We start from the raw sequence: 18204 nt of genomic DNA, 5'->3' as shown, positions 1-18204 counted from the left end.
TCAGAGGAGGAAAAGAGCATTTCTCCAGCTGATTTACAGCAGCACCCTGATAAAAATCACATCTGGGCAATTTTTCCTACTAAATCACAGGTTTTACTAGACAAGCCACATTTAAAAAGCTGTAATTTTTCTGCAGCCATAAAGTAGGATAAAGTACCCATTTTGTTTAGCCCTGTGTGTGTAATCTCAGCGAGATCAGCTTATAAATACTGCGGCAGTCAAACAAGATGTGATCTTATCAGGAGTTACTCTGTTGTTTCTCATTAGTTTTCATTATTCTTTGTATAATTCTACTGTAAAAGCGAGGATATTACCTGTTCACAAAGGAAGCTATTTTGTTAGTCAGGATATTTTCTATAATTGATATCAACCAATTAACTGCAAGTTTTTCTTCCCATATGATAGATATCGTCTGGCCGGCCTCCCTGGAGAATACCAGTACAAAAACATCACCGGTGCAGAAATTAACTACTGCTTAGTGACAGACCTGATCATTTGGACCCAGTATGAAATCCAGGTGGCATCTTACAATGGAGCTGGGCTGGGAGCCTTCAGCAGACCTGTGACTGAATACACTCTGCAGGGAGGTGAGCAAATCAGAACAAGACATCCTTTATTGTCACAGTTTAATGTATATTTTCCTAGGGAGAAGATGGTAGTCTCAGCTAACAACTGGTAAATGAATGGTCAGTTCAGTCAAATCCAGTAGGCGGTTTTGGGGACAAAGAAAGAAAGTAGGAAACACAAATTCAAGTGCCTAAGCAGAAACAAAATAAGACCCTGCTGCTACCCTTTTTTTAGAAAAAGCTGTGCATGAGCTCAGAATTTATCTATTTTTCCTGACCTTCGTGATGACATCTTAGCACACTTGCAGGTCAGAATCATCTGCAGCTCAAGTTATAAATAGAGATGCTGGAGAGAGCTGTGGTCTGTGGAATGGATTTATAGGACACGTGGCATGCAGGGGCAGAGGCTCCTCCTGTAGGGGAGGCGTAAAGAATATGGCAGAGAATTGGGTTTATGGTGGTCAAGATACGCAATATGCCACACAGGCAATACTTGAGACAAGCAGAGAGCAAACCTACGCCATTAGTTCTGATGATCACAGAGTAGCTCGCTTTAGAAATATGGGCTAAACTTTAAGGGAACGGTAGAGAAAGAGAAATAGAGCCTGTGTAGAAAGCATGTTTTGTAGCACTTTGGGAATGGTGCAGACATTTGCAAAGGAAGATAAAATGATCTTTAAAGCCCTGATTTTTATGTTACAGCCCTTCCATACCTTTCTGGTAAGTGCCCTAAGAAGGGTATAAATTACATTCAAAATAGGATATGTAATTACTTTTTACAACCAGTGTAAGGCATGTTTACACCTCTAGATTGGTATAAAAATCTGTAGGATAATTAAGTACCAGGCCCTTAAAGCCTTCTTATATTCCCATAATTAGAGGATTGTGCTGGATTCTGAGCACTGGGCAGTACATGGTCTCTACGTTATTGGTCATAAAACGATTAAACTATTTTAAAAGCTTGCAGTTTTCCAGAGCATCAGTTGATTTATAATCAGTGACGATTACGTAGTTGTTTGTTAATTGTTACTAGGAGTTCATTAGAACATGATTAGATGCATCTTGAGTTGTTGGGAGATCTTTTAAGAAAAGATTATTTGCATGCAATACTAATTAACCGCAACAATTAAAAGAGGAATCTGTCTGTATTTTGTCTTAGGGCATCTCAGCCCTCGTAGTTTAGAGGAGTCTAGACGCACTCAACATCTTTCTAGAAGTATTTATGGCAGACCTTGAAATGCTATTTTAAAAATTCCTTCTCTTTACAGCCAGGATTAATGTTTTGTATCCCACTATTCTCCACTGAGAATTTGTTTGCACGCAGAATTTGAATCTATGTTGTGAATATGCTTGCAACTCATTACTTTGTTTATTTGGACATTTTAAGCTATCGTATCACCTTAACGTTCCATCTGTTAAGATTCAGGTTTGGGCTTCACACTCTTTTTTTCTTAAACCCTGCAGCTGACTCTAATTTCCCCTGATATTATGTGCTGTTATCATCATCCCTTATTGATTGGCTGTCTATTGTCATTTATAATGGTACAAATCCACTGTTATAAATTAAGAGAAATCAGTCCTGCATCCGTATTAACTATTGGGAGTGTTTATACTGCAGGACTACATGCGGTGGCTTGGTTGTCTTGGTGTAGTTTGTAGCTATTCAACGGTGGGCAGACATAGATGAAAAACTGGTTACTTCTTATTTTTTTTTATAACTGCACTTAATAACAGCACTACATAATTACTTCATGGATGCTGGAAGCTGTCATCTCCTAATAGATGCCTTACTGGATTTCTGTGCAAATCACTGAAGTCTGCTCCAAAAAGAGCCTGAATTCTTTTTACATTTAGAATCAAAAAAGAAGGGAGGGTAGCTAGAGTTGGGTGTAGTTGGAAATTGGATTAATATAAAGATTCCATAAGTAACGCGCTGCTGTCCAAAACCCTGCTCATTTATCTTTCCTGCAGTTGGGAAATGACAGGAGAAAACAGTGTTTTCTTGCTCTAGAATGTCCTTCCCGAACCAAACCAGCAGGAGTACGAAAAGCCATGTGTGAAACTGCCCTGTAAATCACACTCTGATTTTAATATGAGCCGAGATAAATGTCAAAGACACACACTCCCATCCATCCCTCTCTCCTGCTATGACCACCACCACCTCTATTCTGACATGCATTAAACGATGTGAGCCAAGCAGGCAAGAACCTGTCTGTCCGCTGATGAAAAATACCTGAAATACCTCGTATTAATCAAACGTGCTCCGCAGTCAGAGCCTGGCAGGAAATGAGCACTGGGAGCTGATCACCCCATTGGCAGGAGCAGATCAGCACATCGGCATCTTTGTCGGGAAGAATATTGACTGGCCATACAAGCCGTGGATTTATACCAGAACCTGCTCCATTAATCCCTTATTAGCCCTCTGGCATTGTGTTAGCCACTGATAACTAATCAGCTACTCAAAGCTCGTCAAATATTTCCAGCCTCTGCAATGCAGCCAAACTTGCAAGATGCTGAAAGATGATCTAAACTTGTAGTGAGACTGGCACGTAATGTCAGCTAGATAAAATGTCAGCAAGACTTACTGCCAAAGCACTGAACTGCCGAGCACCGGGGTCAGGCAGTTTGACTGTCTCTAAATCTTGAAAGTCTTTTCAGAGTGATATTCAGCGTAATCCTTTGATGCTCTGTGTATATAGGTCTTCCTTCATCAGAGCTTCTCCAGCTGTTCCTTACTTTGATGTTACTTTTCACAGGGATTTGGGCCAGCCTTCCGCATAGGGCAAATTTTACTTATTTAAACAGTGTCCCGCAGGACTTTTCATTGCCATATGAAAAACTGAAGTTTTCCAATATCTTTTCATATGAGTGGCTTTGTGAGGTGTACAAATGTCTTTCTGTATGGCAGTGATGTTGTTTCTGCTCAGTACTGTTGGCCCTGTTTAGCATTTCCTACAGGCTGATTTGAGAAAGCAATCTTCCATCTTTTACTTTGGGGCTATCCCTTTTATCTCACTGCCATGAATACTTTTAAGCTTCTCTCTCTGTGAAAATCTCTCTCAGATTTAGCCAAGGCAAGGTGTGTAATTAGAGCTTTCATTAGACTCCATGCATTGGAATTAGCCTTCTTTTTTTTGTCTACTTTAGCTGATACATTTTCTGTTGGTGAACATCCCAAAGCCATTCTTATGTCCTTATCACATTTGTAAGTCTTAATGTGTCATTTTGATGTGGTTTTATTTCCCTACTGCGCTGTACATGGACACCTTGAAAGGCCAGGAAAGTCTGGGCAAAAGATAATAGACTTTTCCCTAAGCTTTCCTTTCATTTTCCCCCAGAGTTTCTCACCAGGTCTTCATGTGATGAACTCACCTCACCAACAGGCATGAAGCATCCATGGATGCTGGTTTGGGTTTGGCTGCTGCTGTGCAGAAGGAGGTCAGAGCCGTAGCATCAGGATTTTGTAGCTCTCAGTTTTATCACTGTTAGGTGTCATTTGCCAGCTCCTTCTTTCCGTTGCTCTTAATGGCTTTACAAGTGCCATGAAATTAGCAGTTAGTGCCAAACCTTGCACTTCTGAATTTCACACGTTGGCACATGCAGGAGAGCAGAGACCCCTGTGTCCATGCACCTGCTGCTGCTCAGAACACAGCACGGCTTAGTGGAAGGTGGGCAGGGAAAGAGGCTTTGCAAGAAGAACTCTCCCCACAGCTCCCAGTGCACTGAAAGAGCCGAATCCTCACACAGAGAAAACCTGCAGCTCCCTGAACCTGCTGTGCTGAGACATGGAAGCTGCCAGCCCAGAGGTCAGGAGGTTGGGAGGAGCAGGAGACCTCTCCTGGCCTTTGTCAGAGATCCGTATTTAAGACCTGCAGTTTTGCTGTGGGAATCTGTGCAAGGTTTACATGCTACTTTCACACAGCTACAGACAGAATAATTACATGTACACATGCTTACCCTGATTGCCTTCTCTTCTCTCAATTATCCCGTCAGCCAAACCCTTTTAATGGCTTTTATCTAGAGTGCTTCCATGACCTTTTCTGCTTAGAATGCTGCACATTAACTTGCAGTCCCCGGAGCTGAGCTCTTAACAAATTTCCAACAGTATGAACTTTATAGGGAAGAAAGTAACAGTTGGTTTTGTCTGACCAATTTGATCTGCAGTTCCAAGATGACTCCCAGATGGGTCTCCGGCGTGAGATGGTTTAGGAATGCTTGCAAAATTCGTGAAGGAGATTTAAAAACCGAGCACGTAAATGCTTGGGGATTACTTTTGAAACAGCTATTTGACATCAGTAGCTCCTGGACTGCCTGACAACAAGAAACTTGTAGGATGAGGATAGCTATCCAGTGCCAAGTTGGGAAATGTTTTATGGGGCCAGCTGCAGGTTCAGCAAGGTGCTGGCTGTGACCTGGGAAAGGTGTCTGAGTTCTGAACCGATCGGGAGGTCGGCGCTGGTTTAGCTTCTCTCAAACTTTTTTCCTTTTTTAATGCAAAACTGTTCAGATACCTGAGGAAGCCTTTAGGGTCAGAACATAAAAGGAGAACTTCATGCTGTCACTTTGAAGCAAATTTGAGGTCGCAACGCCAATATTTTACTGATTAGAATATAAAAATGTATTATATCACATCTGCAGTATAATTAAGCTTATGCGTATTAGATAGACCACGTTCTTTCCATCTTTTAAATGCATTCGTTTTGATGCAGATGTTGATAATTCAATAAAGATTCTGAAGATGAATTGTAATGTAACTCATAGTTTCCAGCATTCTGAAGCGTTCAGGTTTTCTGTTCATGATTTCTCTTATCATAGCAGGTTCTCTTTGTGCTGTGATGATTTATTCTCATTTCAGAGAATTACCTCCTAATGAAAGAAAGATATTTCACTCATTAAAAGAAATAATTAGCACATGTGGTTATCCACATTTCCAAAAGTGTAGTAAACCTATCCTAAGGTGCTTATCTGGCTATTTGCATGGTGTGCTACAGCAAGGGCTATCAGTGGATCTTCCTCCCACTGCCAGGTTCTGTATTTCTCTGAGTGGGGCTGTTGTTTAACAGCTTATGGGGTGAGGTATAAACAACAGTTTTTCTGTATCACAAGATCAGCGTAGCCAAGTAGAGTGATGGTGTTCAACAGAAGGGAGAGGAGTGAGTCAAGGGGAGAATCCTCAGCTGATTTACCCTGCAGGACAGAAGGAGATGAAATTAGCAATGATATCCAGATGACTTTCTGATAACAAGCAAACTCAGAGGTTTCTTATACAATTTTCTTCTTCAATAACAAATCTCTGGTGGCTACAAAATCAGAATATTCCAATATGTAGGCAAGAATGAATTTTGATTTTTTAAGAATTCTTACACTACCGATTATACAAACTATTGAACATGAGCAAATTGAAGCACATTTAGTAGCTCTCGTAATAAACAGGTTCATCAAAGAACCTGGATAAGTGAAAATACATTAGCAGGAGAACGAAGCTGAAGCAACTCATTATGACTCTATATTGGCTTTAATATAGACGGCTGTATTTCAGGATGATATGGTGAATCTCTTAAGTACAAAAACTTTATGATGTCCGTGGGTTGATAAGATTATTACAACCTTCCAAAGGCACATAAGGAATTATGATACATGGCAGGAAATAGGGCCTACATTTTAATGAAAAATTAAAGTAGTATCAGATCAATTTGTTTTTTAGAGCTCAATAATTAAGCGTAGTTCATAAATGGTGACACCAAGCTTTAAATTAGGGCAAGACAATTCCAAAGCATACGCCATTTCTGAGCTTAAAAGAACAAATGTGCAGGGCTAAATTTTCAAACCACTTGTCGTCAGGGAGTTTTAGTGTCACAGGGCATGGAAGTGGATGTTCTTGGCTTCTTTCAAACCTGACATCTTCAAGGATTTCTCCAGGCTTCTGAGTTGATGTTTCTAAGCCGTGGATGTCTTTGATAGTTGTACACTGTCCCAGCTCTGTTGGCTGCAGCCTTGCTATGCCTTGTACACCAGTTAAGAATAACGGCCCTTTATGTCTCCTTCAAACAAGTGTAGCTTTTGGTGGACAAAGGGACATTTTTACATTTTTGAAGTTAATGTCTTCATTTCTCTTCCATACAAAGATACATCTTCCAAAAGTACTTTGAAGCTTTAAAAGTTTGTGACCTGTTTTTGAGAAGTATGGAGCAAACTAGCATTGCTCAGTGGGAATTACGGATACTTTTGAGAAGAGTGGGTTATTGGGCTTTAGCAGAAATTTTCCCTCGGAAGCAAAAGGAACAAAGTTTTCGAGCTTCAGAACCACTTGTGGGTAGTTACTCTTTCATAGAATACAAATGTACGTGGCTGTCAATACCCATGTTTTTGAAGCTTTATTAAACTTATTTTTTTTTAGGATTCAAGGGATACTAAGGACTTTTCTGTTTTAATACTCAAGTAGCAGCTTTCTTATTAAACTTACTACAAGCTTGATAGTTTCAGAAAAATAGACCTGGCTTAGTATTCCTTCCTCTGAGAACTATGGAAATGGCATCGTAAAGTAATGAGCTGAAGGAATGGTCTGGAAGGTATTTAGAGAGAAACTGTGTTAAATGGCAAAATATGTGGTGGGATTGTTGTGAGGTTTTTTTTTAAGCCAGTTTCCCTCTACGTTCCATTCTTTTTGCTTTGTGTTGGAGAGACGTGCTCATTAAACACTTGACGTGAAATGCTTACGCACCTTTTAGCAGATTTGAGGCTGCATTGGTTCAAGATTATACATAATAGATTCAATATAAATGAATGATTATCTTACCAAGATAAAATGAAAACATCTTCAATTCCCAAGAAAAATCTTTGTTGCATGTGATATGACTCATCTTAATTTTTTAAGCAGCAATAAATAACAAACAGATCCTGTCACTAGGTAATAAGTTAGAACTAGAATTTTGATTGTGCTGATCCCGTTTGCTGGTTTGAGCCGGGGAACTACATGATATTAAAAGACTGAAGAAATTTCTTGGTGTAGCTTCATTTCTCTGTGCAGTCATGGATAATTGAAAGAGAGATGTTCACCTATCGTTACCTAGCTTCTGTCTCAAGTCTTTATGCGAAACTCATTGTGGAGTAATAAGCTCAGAAATCATTTCAACCCCTCCCCTTGAAAGAATTTCTGAGAGAACATGAGAAATAACTCAATTACCACTCTTTCCAAATCATTGCTGGTTGCCCTATCACAAGAAGTGCATCCTTTTCTCTAGGTTGTTATTACTTAGTGACTCATAAGTGGCAGTGAATAGGTTCTGTGCTCATCTTTCTCTTTTGCTCCCTCACCCCTCTGCCATTCTGTTTGATTTACTTTTCCTCTCTGCTGATGGGAGCAGTGCCGACAGCTCCGCCGCAGAACGTGCAGGTGGAAGCCGTGAACTCCACCACCATCCAGTTCTTCTGGAGCCCTCCACCCCAGCAGTTCATCAATGGTATTAACCAAGGATACAAGGTAAATAGAAGGAAGATTCCTTTAACTTTGTTTGCTTTAACAGTCGTGGTACCTAACGATTAGAAATTGAGTCCAATAATCTATGAATATCCTAGGTGATGGTATATATTAAGGGATATCTTACAGAAGCAAAACAAAGAGAGAACTGAGCAGTTGTTTCTTCTAATATGACTTCCACTGGTTTATGTGAGTTCTGAGAGGGAAATATGTCATAGGCTGAACATTCTAATAACTTTGTCAATTTCCAAACCAAAGAGCAGTTTGATATCAAACAGCACAAGAAGCACGTCGCTGAGCCACTGAAAATCAGCCCTGAGATTCTGATCTACTCTAATGCAAAGCTCCCATTCATTTAATTAGGAACCAAGATGTCACACCAAATATTTGTCTTAACTATCTCACTGTGATGATTTCCGAGATGTAAAAATGTAAAATTTTTAATCACGCTTGATGGAGCAGCATTGACACGCACGTCCTTGTTGATGGGGCAGCTGGCAATATCTATTAACAGCGCGCAGAGCAGAGAGTGCTTCACCGAGCACTTGTGGGTCCTTTCACCAGTGGAGTGTTTGCTAAGGAGGGAGCCAAGTGCTTTATTTCTGTCTCTCAGGAAGGACTGCTTAATAGAAACTCCTCCAGCGGTTCAGCAGCGGGGATATAATTTGGGAAGCGTTTAAAAACATTCTTAGAAAGAACAAAGAGAAATCTTGCAGTGATTGCAGAGCAGGATGAGGGAAGATGGGCGCGTTTTGTTAGCAGGAGGAGGAAGCTTGGCGTAGCTGTTGGGTGAGGGAGTGTTGGCTGAGCTGAGGAGGATGCGCAGTTCAGAAGATAGGCTGTGAACTGTGGGTGGATTTTAGGAGTTGGAGAATTGTAGAATCATCAAACCATAGAATGGTTTGAGTTGGAAAGGACCTCAAGGATCATAAAGCTCCAACACCCCTAACGCATGGAGGGCCACCGACCTCCATATCTAATACTAGACCAGGCTGCCCAAGGCCCCATCTAACCCAGCCTTGAACATCTCCAGGGATGAAGCATCCACAGCTCTCTTTGGGCAGCCTGAGAAGACTTGATCCTTTTCTGAGATGTCTCAAAATGATGGAGAACCTGAGGTAGATGCATGAGGGTGTGTTTTAGCACTTTTTTCCCATTTCTCACGAGGAAGTTATTTCTTATACAGAACAGCGATGGTTGTACAATCCCCAGTTGAAGTAGCATGTGTGTGTAAAAGCATATGTCTTTTTCCCTGGCTCTCAGGCCTAGGTTACTGGCAGGGAATTTCGGCTACAGAAGTATATCCTGAAATAGAAGCAGCTGGCTTCTGCTTGGGCTGTTGAGAATGAACGAACTCACTTTGGGGGTCAGCAGACTGCAGCACACTGTAATTATCTGGTGCCAGTCCAAACGTTGGTGAGCTCAGTCGGATTTGAAGAAGCCATCTTTTAGATTTTTATTCATTGTTTTATTCAAACAGGCCTTCAGTACAAAGAGCCTTAATCTCACCACCTGAGTAACTCTAAATTTCGATTTAATTATCAGTTTTATAAAATAACCAAAATCACGATTTGTATCTGTCAGCGTTCAGTGAAAACTTCTGAGATTATCACAGTTTCTCTTTACATGGAGCTCTTTGATTGCATTAAATTGCAACAGCTTTATAATTTCTCGCGGGGTTTGTGAATTGCAGCACAAAGGCTGTGAGATCAGTTCTGTGACAGTTATTTTACTGCATAGTTTATTCTGTACAATTTATAAATACCAGTACCAAAGCCAGGCCTTAGCTTTTCCTCAGGGTTAAACCCATTTTGTCCTTTAACAGACAAAATTGTTCACTTTGATTTCCTGCACATGTTTTCTATAAAACGTGCAATGATATTCAGACTAATGTTCAGTCCCTCGAAGTTATTAATGCCAGTTGTAATCCACAAAGGTGATTTAGAAAAGAAAATAAAACTTAGTATTCCGTCAACCATTATTCAGTTTTTATCTTTTCTTTGAAATTTATTTGCATCTCAAGAAGCAGTAAAGTGCACCTTTCAAATATGAAATATTCCTAACAAAATGACTCCTTATAGTGCTCTAACTGTGCTTTCTGACTATAAGGAGTATAGTCTCATTATCAGCCAATAGACATCAGCGAAACGTGTTAAATATGGCTCAATAATTTCAGGCATCTATTCATGTTTATGAGCCTGAAATCAATACAAGTAGCATGATTTATGCAGATACTGAGTAAAGCATAGAATTTTAGCATGCTTATATAAGCCACTAGATAAGGATTTGGGGACATAATAGAAATTTCCAAAGCACTTTAAAGCCTTAGGCCCTTAAGTTGTTAAGGTGATTTCAAAAATTGTTTTAACATTTCCAAGTCATTTGCAAAAAATGAACTTCTGAAGTTCTCATTTAGGTACTTATAGATAAAGTATTTTACCCTAAGAAACACTGATCACCCAGCAGGGCCGCAGAGACAATTGAAACCTGGAAGAACTGTGGCTTGCCAAGCACGTTACTTTAAATGCATAGAATTTTTGTCAGGAGTCTCACTTTTGGGACCTAGGTGTTGAAAACTGTGCAAACCCTGCTTACAGCCATGTTCTATTCTTTCTGTAGTTCCAAAATCTTTTGTGGTGCTCCGTACATCATCAGGCACTGAAATATTATTTGCCTCTTAGCAGTGCTGGTCTATGGGATACTAAAGGCTGTGCTGGGGGGGGGAGGAGGATTTCTTCCCCCAGTGGGATCTTTCAAGGAACCCCATGATAAGATGAAGCTTTTATCTCAGAGTAGCACTGAAGTTCCCTTTCTTACTGCATCTTGCTTTCAACAGCAGGGATTGTCCAGCTCAGAGGGACACAGAAGACTCATGTTATACAAACAGGCACTTGCAATAATTTTGGCCTTGTTCAGTAGCAGAAATTGAGAGCTCTAATGCCTCTATAGTATCGATATGTCCCCTAATGATAGTAAGCATTATACACATCCCTCCAGTTATCATGGTAACAGCGTTCTGTCCATCTGTTCAGCGTCGGAGCTGACAGTAGTTGAACAGCATTGCTTGTTTTTTACAATCAGATTAAGATGGTTTTGGCAGCTTAGCATGCTCTACTTCTCTAGTACTGAATGGATACATCTTCTAATGAGAGCTCATCCATGTTTACATTCTCCAGCTCCTAGCATGGCCAGCAGATGCTCCAGGGACTGTGACGGTGGTCACAATTGCTCCAGATTTCCATGGTGTTCACAGCGGCTGCATCACCAACCTGAAGAAGTACACCACTTACTACACATCAGTTCTGTGCTTCACCACCCCCGGCGATGGGCCACGCAGCGCACCCCAGCTCCTGCGCACGCTGGAAGACAGTGAGTAGTCAGCACTAGTAGAGAATCTCAGTGCTCAGGTTTGGGCTGGTTGGAGAGAAAAGCAAGAACTATCACATCTGGGTGCTTAAAATCAGGCCTCAAGTTGACAAAGCAGTTTGTAGCCTCTTGCCAAGTTACTCTCCATCAGACAATGACCTCAGCTGGTTGTCTGCTTGTGTTCTTTTTGCTGCTGGGAAATGAAAGAATGGAGCTGAAATCTCTGTGGTGTGGTTCAGCTAACACAATACATCATTTGTCTGCGAACCCTTGTGCTCTTAAATCCATGTTCAGGTATCCAGATAAATATGAATTGATCTGAGGAATTGAGCACTAGGGCTTCCTGTGGAAATCAATGATTAATTTAAGTTTGTTTCCTTCTGCTGTTCGGTATATTGAAAATGTCTGTGTCTATACTATATTGCAAGTATTTGTATAAAGTAAAACAACCAGCATCACGATGATTCAGTAGCTTCTACTCAGCAAACTAAAGTCAAATCCATGGAATGAGATAAAAAGAGCAAAATAGTTTTGCATATAGATTGTTTCCTGCATCAGAAAATATTTTGGCCTCTGTGGTTTCCTGGAATTGTTTGCTCAAGACATGTCTGGGACTAACACATCTAGCATGTCTGTTCAGATGACAGCTGAGTTGCAGTGGCACTCATAGCTAGCTGTGTGTACACAGCGATCTTGGTTCTGGACAGGGCTTCTTCTCACAGAGCATCTCAAACACTGCTGCGCATTTACAGATCCAAATAAGAATTAAAAAGTGCCTACCACAGCCATTAAGATGTTGTTTTTAGAAATACTACTTCTCCTTAACAGGGATCTTTTAGGTTAGTCAGTGTTCCCGTAAAGAAAAATCTGATTAACAGCAGCATTCACAGAAGTGAGGCTCAGAGTGCTAATCCATTTTTTTTCACAAGACACTCTTGAAAGCATATGAAGAAAATTAAGTACTTCCCTATGGATTTTGACTTTGTGGTTCGCCTCCTCCATATGCCCCAGGAACAGATTCTAGACTGAAGCCTTTGCTTGTTAGAAGGTCACTCAGATAGCAGTGCAACCACCAGAAATCCTGCAAGCTATTAATATGAACTGATATGTTTTTAGCTGGAGTCAAAGTAAAAGGCATGGAGGAAAGAAAAACATGTGTTAGGTTCTTATGTGTAGTATGAACATTTTGCCTGCTTTCTTAAGGAAATGAGGCTCTTGGCAGTGTGAATGTGTTGGTTGTGTCTCAGATCCATCTGTCTTTCTGCCTCCAAAAACATTTTGATCCCATGGCTAATTGCAGGAAGCCAAAGATGGGCGGCTCCACAGATTTCATGAGAGTTAAGCAGCTGGGAAGAGGAAAGAAACAATCTCCTGCTAAAGGAGAAACGAGCCTTAGAGACTTGGTGAAATTATGAGAAGGGCACAGTCAGACACTGGGAATATCTCAGGGAGATGCTGGGATCATGTGCCACTTTAAACACCAGAAATTTCCATTGTGAAACGTGAAACGACAGAAAGTCGGGCTGGTTGTATATTTGTTGTATAGGCAGATGTGTGCTGCAAGGAGCTTCTGCACCAGAGATGAGCAGCATTTTTTGATTCTGAGTCCTTCAGAAATGTTTTTGTGATGGCTGAGAACTTCAGTGTAGTGCGATGTAATGCATCTTTGTGGAGAACTCGTTGACTCTAACTTGTTCCAGGATTTATGTGGCGAGTAAAAAGGTTTGAAAGGACTGTCATTCATAGTCTCGGGTGATCATTTTCTGTCTGTCTGTAAAGCCAAGTTAGGCAATCCTTTAAAAAACGGCGCAAGTAAATCTGTTTGCTGACGAACTGTAGGTCAGATAAAACGTGACATCCAGTCAGAAGCGATGCATCCTGGCTTGGTGTAACCTGCACCTGCTTTTCATTATGACATGAAAACTGGGACGCCATGGCAGGAGCTAATTGGAGTAAAGCTTTGTGAGTATGTGGCTTGCATGTGTGCAGATACGTGTTCCTGAATAGTGCATAATTGCTGCGCTCTCGTCGGGTATTCCCGAGATTGCTACCGGATCAGCACTTTTCTGTACTGCTTTGACTACTACACATCGCAGAATGGATTTGGAAATTTTCCTCCCTAGGATTGCAGAATTGCAAATGTGGTCGCAGCCGACCTACTGGCAGGCTTCTTTCTTTATCGTAGCTGGAGGGGAATGAGAAACTGGACTAAAGCACAGAGGAAACAAAATATGAAATTGCAGACGAGAAATTGCCAACTGATGTCAGCGGAGCTGGAGGATACTCAGGCAGGGATCCAATGACAGAAGCAAAGCGAATATAAAGTGAACAAAAACTCCTTTTTCCAGTACATCGATTGAAGACAGAACAGCAGTTGGATCAAAAATCAGTCAGGATGTCTTCCTTGAAGATCAAAATTGAGGGAGGATGGCATATTCTTGACAGTCATTCCATTTTATGCTCTTTCATTGCACACTAGGGAGCTGAAATTTTTAAGAGCTCTTGAGCTACATCATAAAAATCCTTTAAAAGTTTCGCACACTTGTATTCATTTTGCAGAAGACAGTTGCCATTATGCTGGACATTTTCAGAGATGTTTCGAGAGACTCTGTGCAAGTGCCAAGGCTGCCCTTGCTCTGACCTTCGCCTGCAAAAGGCTCCGTGCAGGCAAAGGGAGCACATCCCCCAAGGAAGCTGCATGGAGCAGCACGGGTACCCACATGCTGTCGTTGGGGGAAAACAACAAACGCAATCACTTCCAACATTGCCAGCTTGATTGTTCTAATTAGATTAGATCAAGAAGAAAGACAGAGAACACATTGCATGCAGGTCCCCCGCTGCTGCTCTCTTCAGTTTTCTGCACAGTTGGGATGATGACTAGATAAAATAATTTATGTAATGATAGCCAGAGTGCTTCTTAACACCTTCCATCCTCCCCTCTCTCCTGCAGCTCTCACTGATGTTTCCAGCAGGCTTCCCTTGGCCCTGGCTCCATGTTGCAGTCCTCCAGCCCTAACCTTGCCACACGAATCACATCAGAAGTAAGTGGGCTTCTCGTGTTAACAGATTTCCTTTTCTGATTGCCAGAGCCGGGAGCTGTGGGACACCTGAGTTTCACTGAGATTCTGGACACGTCTCTCAAGGTCAGCTGGCAAGAACCCGTAGAGAAAAATGGCATCATTACAGGCAAGTTTTGTTTTTTTTTTTCCTTTTATTTTTTTCTCCAGTGTGTGGGGCAGAATGTATCATCGCAATGAGAAAATGTTTGCATAATAGAACATTTAGGGAGAACTGGCTGCTGCGAGTACTGGTTTCCTGGTTCGTCTTTTGGGTAATTGAAATGTCAGCTAGGGCACATTATAGAAAGTACGGGTCCAATTACTGGCAGCTCATGATTGTGGTCACTGCAAAGGCAGTCTTTATTAGAAATCAGCTCCCCATGGAGTCGATGGTCTTGTTAAATCTACTGTGACCTCCACCTCTGCCACTTTAAAGTCTGAAACTTTGCGAGTTGGGGTTTCCTACAATGAATTTACAGCTGCAAAACCTGAATTGGCATTACTAAGATTTGCAATCAAGACCAACCCTGAAATCAGCTGTATCCTTTATGTGATCAAGTGGCCTGGCTGCGGACGGCAGGACAGAATTTGCATGTCATTAGTTAATTTTGTATAAACTATCACAGCAGTTCAGAATCCTTGTTTCTTTGATGAGCTGGCCATCTGACTGCTCCCTGCTATTTATCTATTTATTGCACGCCAAAGTAGATGTAACATCAGCAACTTCATTATTTCTCATAAAGGCAGCTATTAATAGTGGAGAAAATCTCTAGCTGTTATCAAGAGAGGCAATATTGGTTTCAAATGGAAAACTATTGCTTCTGCACAGGATGGACATTGCATCTAACAAAGGATTTCAAGATTGTGAATTGCAAGAAAACTCAGATTTTAAATCAGCTGAAGTTGTAGTTGGGAAGGGATCACTTTGCATGGATCCAAATACAGGACTGACATTTAGTTTCTCATTAAAAAAATGTGGTGTTCATTTTATTTTTTGGGGGGGGGATTACAAAGAAAAAAAATGCAAACACTCTTTGGCCCCTCCACATTGAAATGTTGTATAAGCCCAATGTCATGAAACATTTTCACTTTAGCAGATCTTGTTATTTGGGTTGGACTTGATTCTTTCCGTGTTTACTCTGTGAATATCTTAAGGCACCATTTATATATGTTACTTCCACGACGTTTACATTATCCATGACGTTTTATGGACGTATTCTTATGCCTTATAAGCTCAGTAGCCTTCCTGAAATGTGCATTGATTTAAGTGGTTTGGGATCAAAAACTAATAACTTCTGAAAGCAGAACAGTATTGATTCAGTGAGAATGTCCAAAGCCTTCAAGCCTGAGTGCTTAAATTTAGGTGCCTAAATCCAAACCTAGTTATCTAAGCAATACAATACAATATTCATCCATGTAAAGCTGCAGGTAGCAGCACTGTTACTTTGTGCTGCCAAGCTATTCTACTCGAAACAATCTGCAACCAGCGTGGGTTGAAACTTGGTGAAGCAAAATGATGGTCTGCGTTATACTTGGGGCAAATTCTTCTAGAAAGAAGGAACTCAAGAAGAGTTCACAAAGAAATGCTGACGTAAAAATGCCCAGCAAAGTTTATAAGGAAACAGAAATGTTTTTAATGTCACAAACTGCATTTGGACTGGAAAAGCTGCAAGTGTTCATGGCCCTGAGCACCTCGGGGCTTTTCAGAGGATCCTCTTGGAGCTCTGAGAGCTTTTCCTCTTCATTTCTGCTCATTGAAACCTTGACAGGCACTTCTTGTTGTGTGCACCAGCACTGGGAGGAGGAGCGCACAGCGGAAGGGCCTGGCAGCCACCATGCTATGGGAAATTGCCCATTACTCTTGCTGTAAATTTCAGTATCTTCCCCTTTCCCTCAGCGAACCTTGATTTATGAGGTCCTGGATGCAGACGGACAGTTTGAGATTGGGTGTACTGCTCGCTCATAGAGGATTTACTCCAGATCAACGGAAAATTATTTCTGAAACTCCTCCAGCCATTAGTTTCCATTAGGCAGCGTTTTATGGCTTTGATGGGTGCGATGCCACATTGCAGGGCAGCTCCATGGCACTGTGCTGCTCCCCGTGTGTGGGCACCAGGGAAGCACTGGGCTCCCTATACTCACTGCTGGTGGGAGAACAGGGAGCGCATTATTACCAACCACGTGTCCCAAAGTTCCACCCATCTGTCAGTCATCGTGGCTTAAGTGCTACTTGGGGGGATGCTCGATGTTGTTTCTTTCCTTCAGCATCGTTTCATCTGTTTTAGTTATGCATGATTACATCTGGCTTTGTGTCAGCTCGGTATATATGTATGTATTTTCTGGCTTTGTACAACCAGAATTTATCTATACGTCAGGACTGAAATATCCGCAGTAAATGCTGCTTCTTTGTCTTTTCTTCAATTTGCATGTGAGCTGAAGAATATTTCCCAGCAAACATTTTTTTTTCAGTAGATACATAGAGAATATGTGCCTAATGGGCAGGAAAGCTGGGGGCTCATCCCTGCAGTCACAGGGGAGAAAACAAAACGTTCAAAGAATAATCACCAACATTTGATGTATATGCAAAGTTCATCGAGATGGGAGGGAAGATGTCTCAATCATTCACGACTGCCTTGTGTGTGGTGTAGGAAATTTCCTGCTGCTTGTAAGCAACAAATGGATGGGGAGAGCATGAGAAGTCCCTGCTCATTGCTTGTTCTGTTTCTTTCTTTGAAAAATGCATTCTGTTTTATTCTAGCTTGGTTCCCCTTGTTTCCCTCTGCCAGCCCATGTGCAGGGTTCAACACAGGCAACACATAAAGTCAACAGAGTCCTTCAGATTTGTCAGAATCTTTCTTTTTTACTTTGTAATTCTTGCCATTCTGATCGCTACAAATGATTCTCAAGCTAAGAGCATCGAGTCATTCTAGTGTCTATGAGATACTGGTAAATTACTGACTTAATTGAATCCCATCGAACAGATGGGATGTTTCAGACACTTGCTTAAAGCTTGCTCCAGGTGAGCTTTCAGGAGTTTTCCTCCTTCCCCCAGGTAGTGTGTTGTCAGACAGGTGGTTGCAAAGTAGCTCCAATGGTTCAAGTATCACCTCTCTGCTGTTAATCACTGCCCTTTCACCTGAGACATAATTAATGACGATGTGAGTAGTTGGAGTCCATTTTCATGCAAATATGTTAATGTGAAATTCTGTCGGTGATGGCAGCTAGCACCCGAGGGAGGATCACATCTCACACCTTTCAAACTCTCTCACAAATGAGCGTCTTACCATGCTTGTAGTTCATGAGATGATGCTTCCTTGTTGATCAAAAGCATAAGTTATTTTGCTACTTCAATGTGTTAATCAGCTTATGTTTAAAAATAAAAAATAAAAACTTAAAACAAAAAAGAAGCCAATGATCCCAACTGGTCTGAATTCCTCATCTTATCTGATGGGAACAGGAACCCAGTGGGGAGTTTCTTTACCCAGCTTGCCTCATGCATGGTTCTCTCAGTGGGGTTCCTTTCTGTTAGCCCTTTTCATTCACTTCCATTTCACAGGCATTCAAGAGCTATGGGTATTTTTTTTCCTCTTTTTTTTTTTTTCTTTTTCCCCCTGAGTCAAATCACAAAGAAAGCTGCAATCAAGCAAACTTTTCAGACTCGCTCTCTGGAGACTTGGTGCAGCAGGGTTCAAGTGGGTTCAACTGAGAATAAAGTGGGACTGGGCAGGAGGAGGAC

The 18204-nt window shown here is 41.3% G+C and overlaps 1 protein-coding gene across 4 annotated transcripts in view; it reads left to right on the top strand.

The window, feature by feature from the left end:
* SDK1 (sidekick cell adhesion molecule 1) overlaps nucleotides 1–18204 on the top strand; it is a 360337-nt gene that overhangs the window by 249734 nt on the left and 92399 nt on the right. For all 4 annotated transcript variants that reach the window (XM_072349300.1, XM_072349298.1, XM_072349299.1 and 1 more), the window contains 4 exons: nucleotides 406–587; nucleotides 7931–8046; nucleotides 11220–11412; nucleotides 14497–14595. In XM_072349300.1, coding sequence (XP_072205401.1) covers nucleotides 406–587; nucleotides 7931–8046; nucleotides 11220–11412; nucleotides 14497–14595 — 590 coding nt within the window. The remainder of the gene's footprint in view (nucleotides 1–405; nucleotides 588–7930; nucleotides 8047–11219; nucleotides 11413–14496; nucleotides 14596–18204) is intronic.

Source organism: Excalfactoria chinensis, chromosome 14 (genome assembly GCF_039878825.1).
Source record: "Excalfactoria chinensis isolate bCotChi1 chromosome 14, bCotChi1.hap2, whole genome shotgun sequence".
NCBI classification, from domain to species: domain Eukaryota; kingdom Metazoa; phylum Chordata; class Aves; order Galliformes; family Phasianidae; genus Excalfactoria; species Excalfactoria chinensis.
The sequence above is the reverse complement of the archived record's forward strand: the minus strand, read 5'-3'. Positions and strand labels throughout refer to the sequence as shown.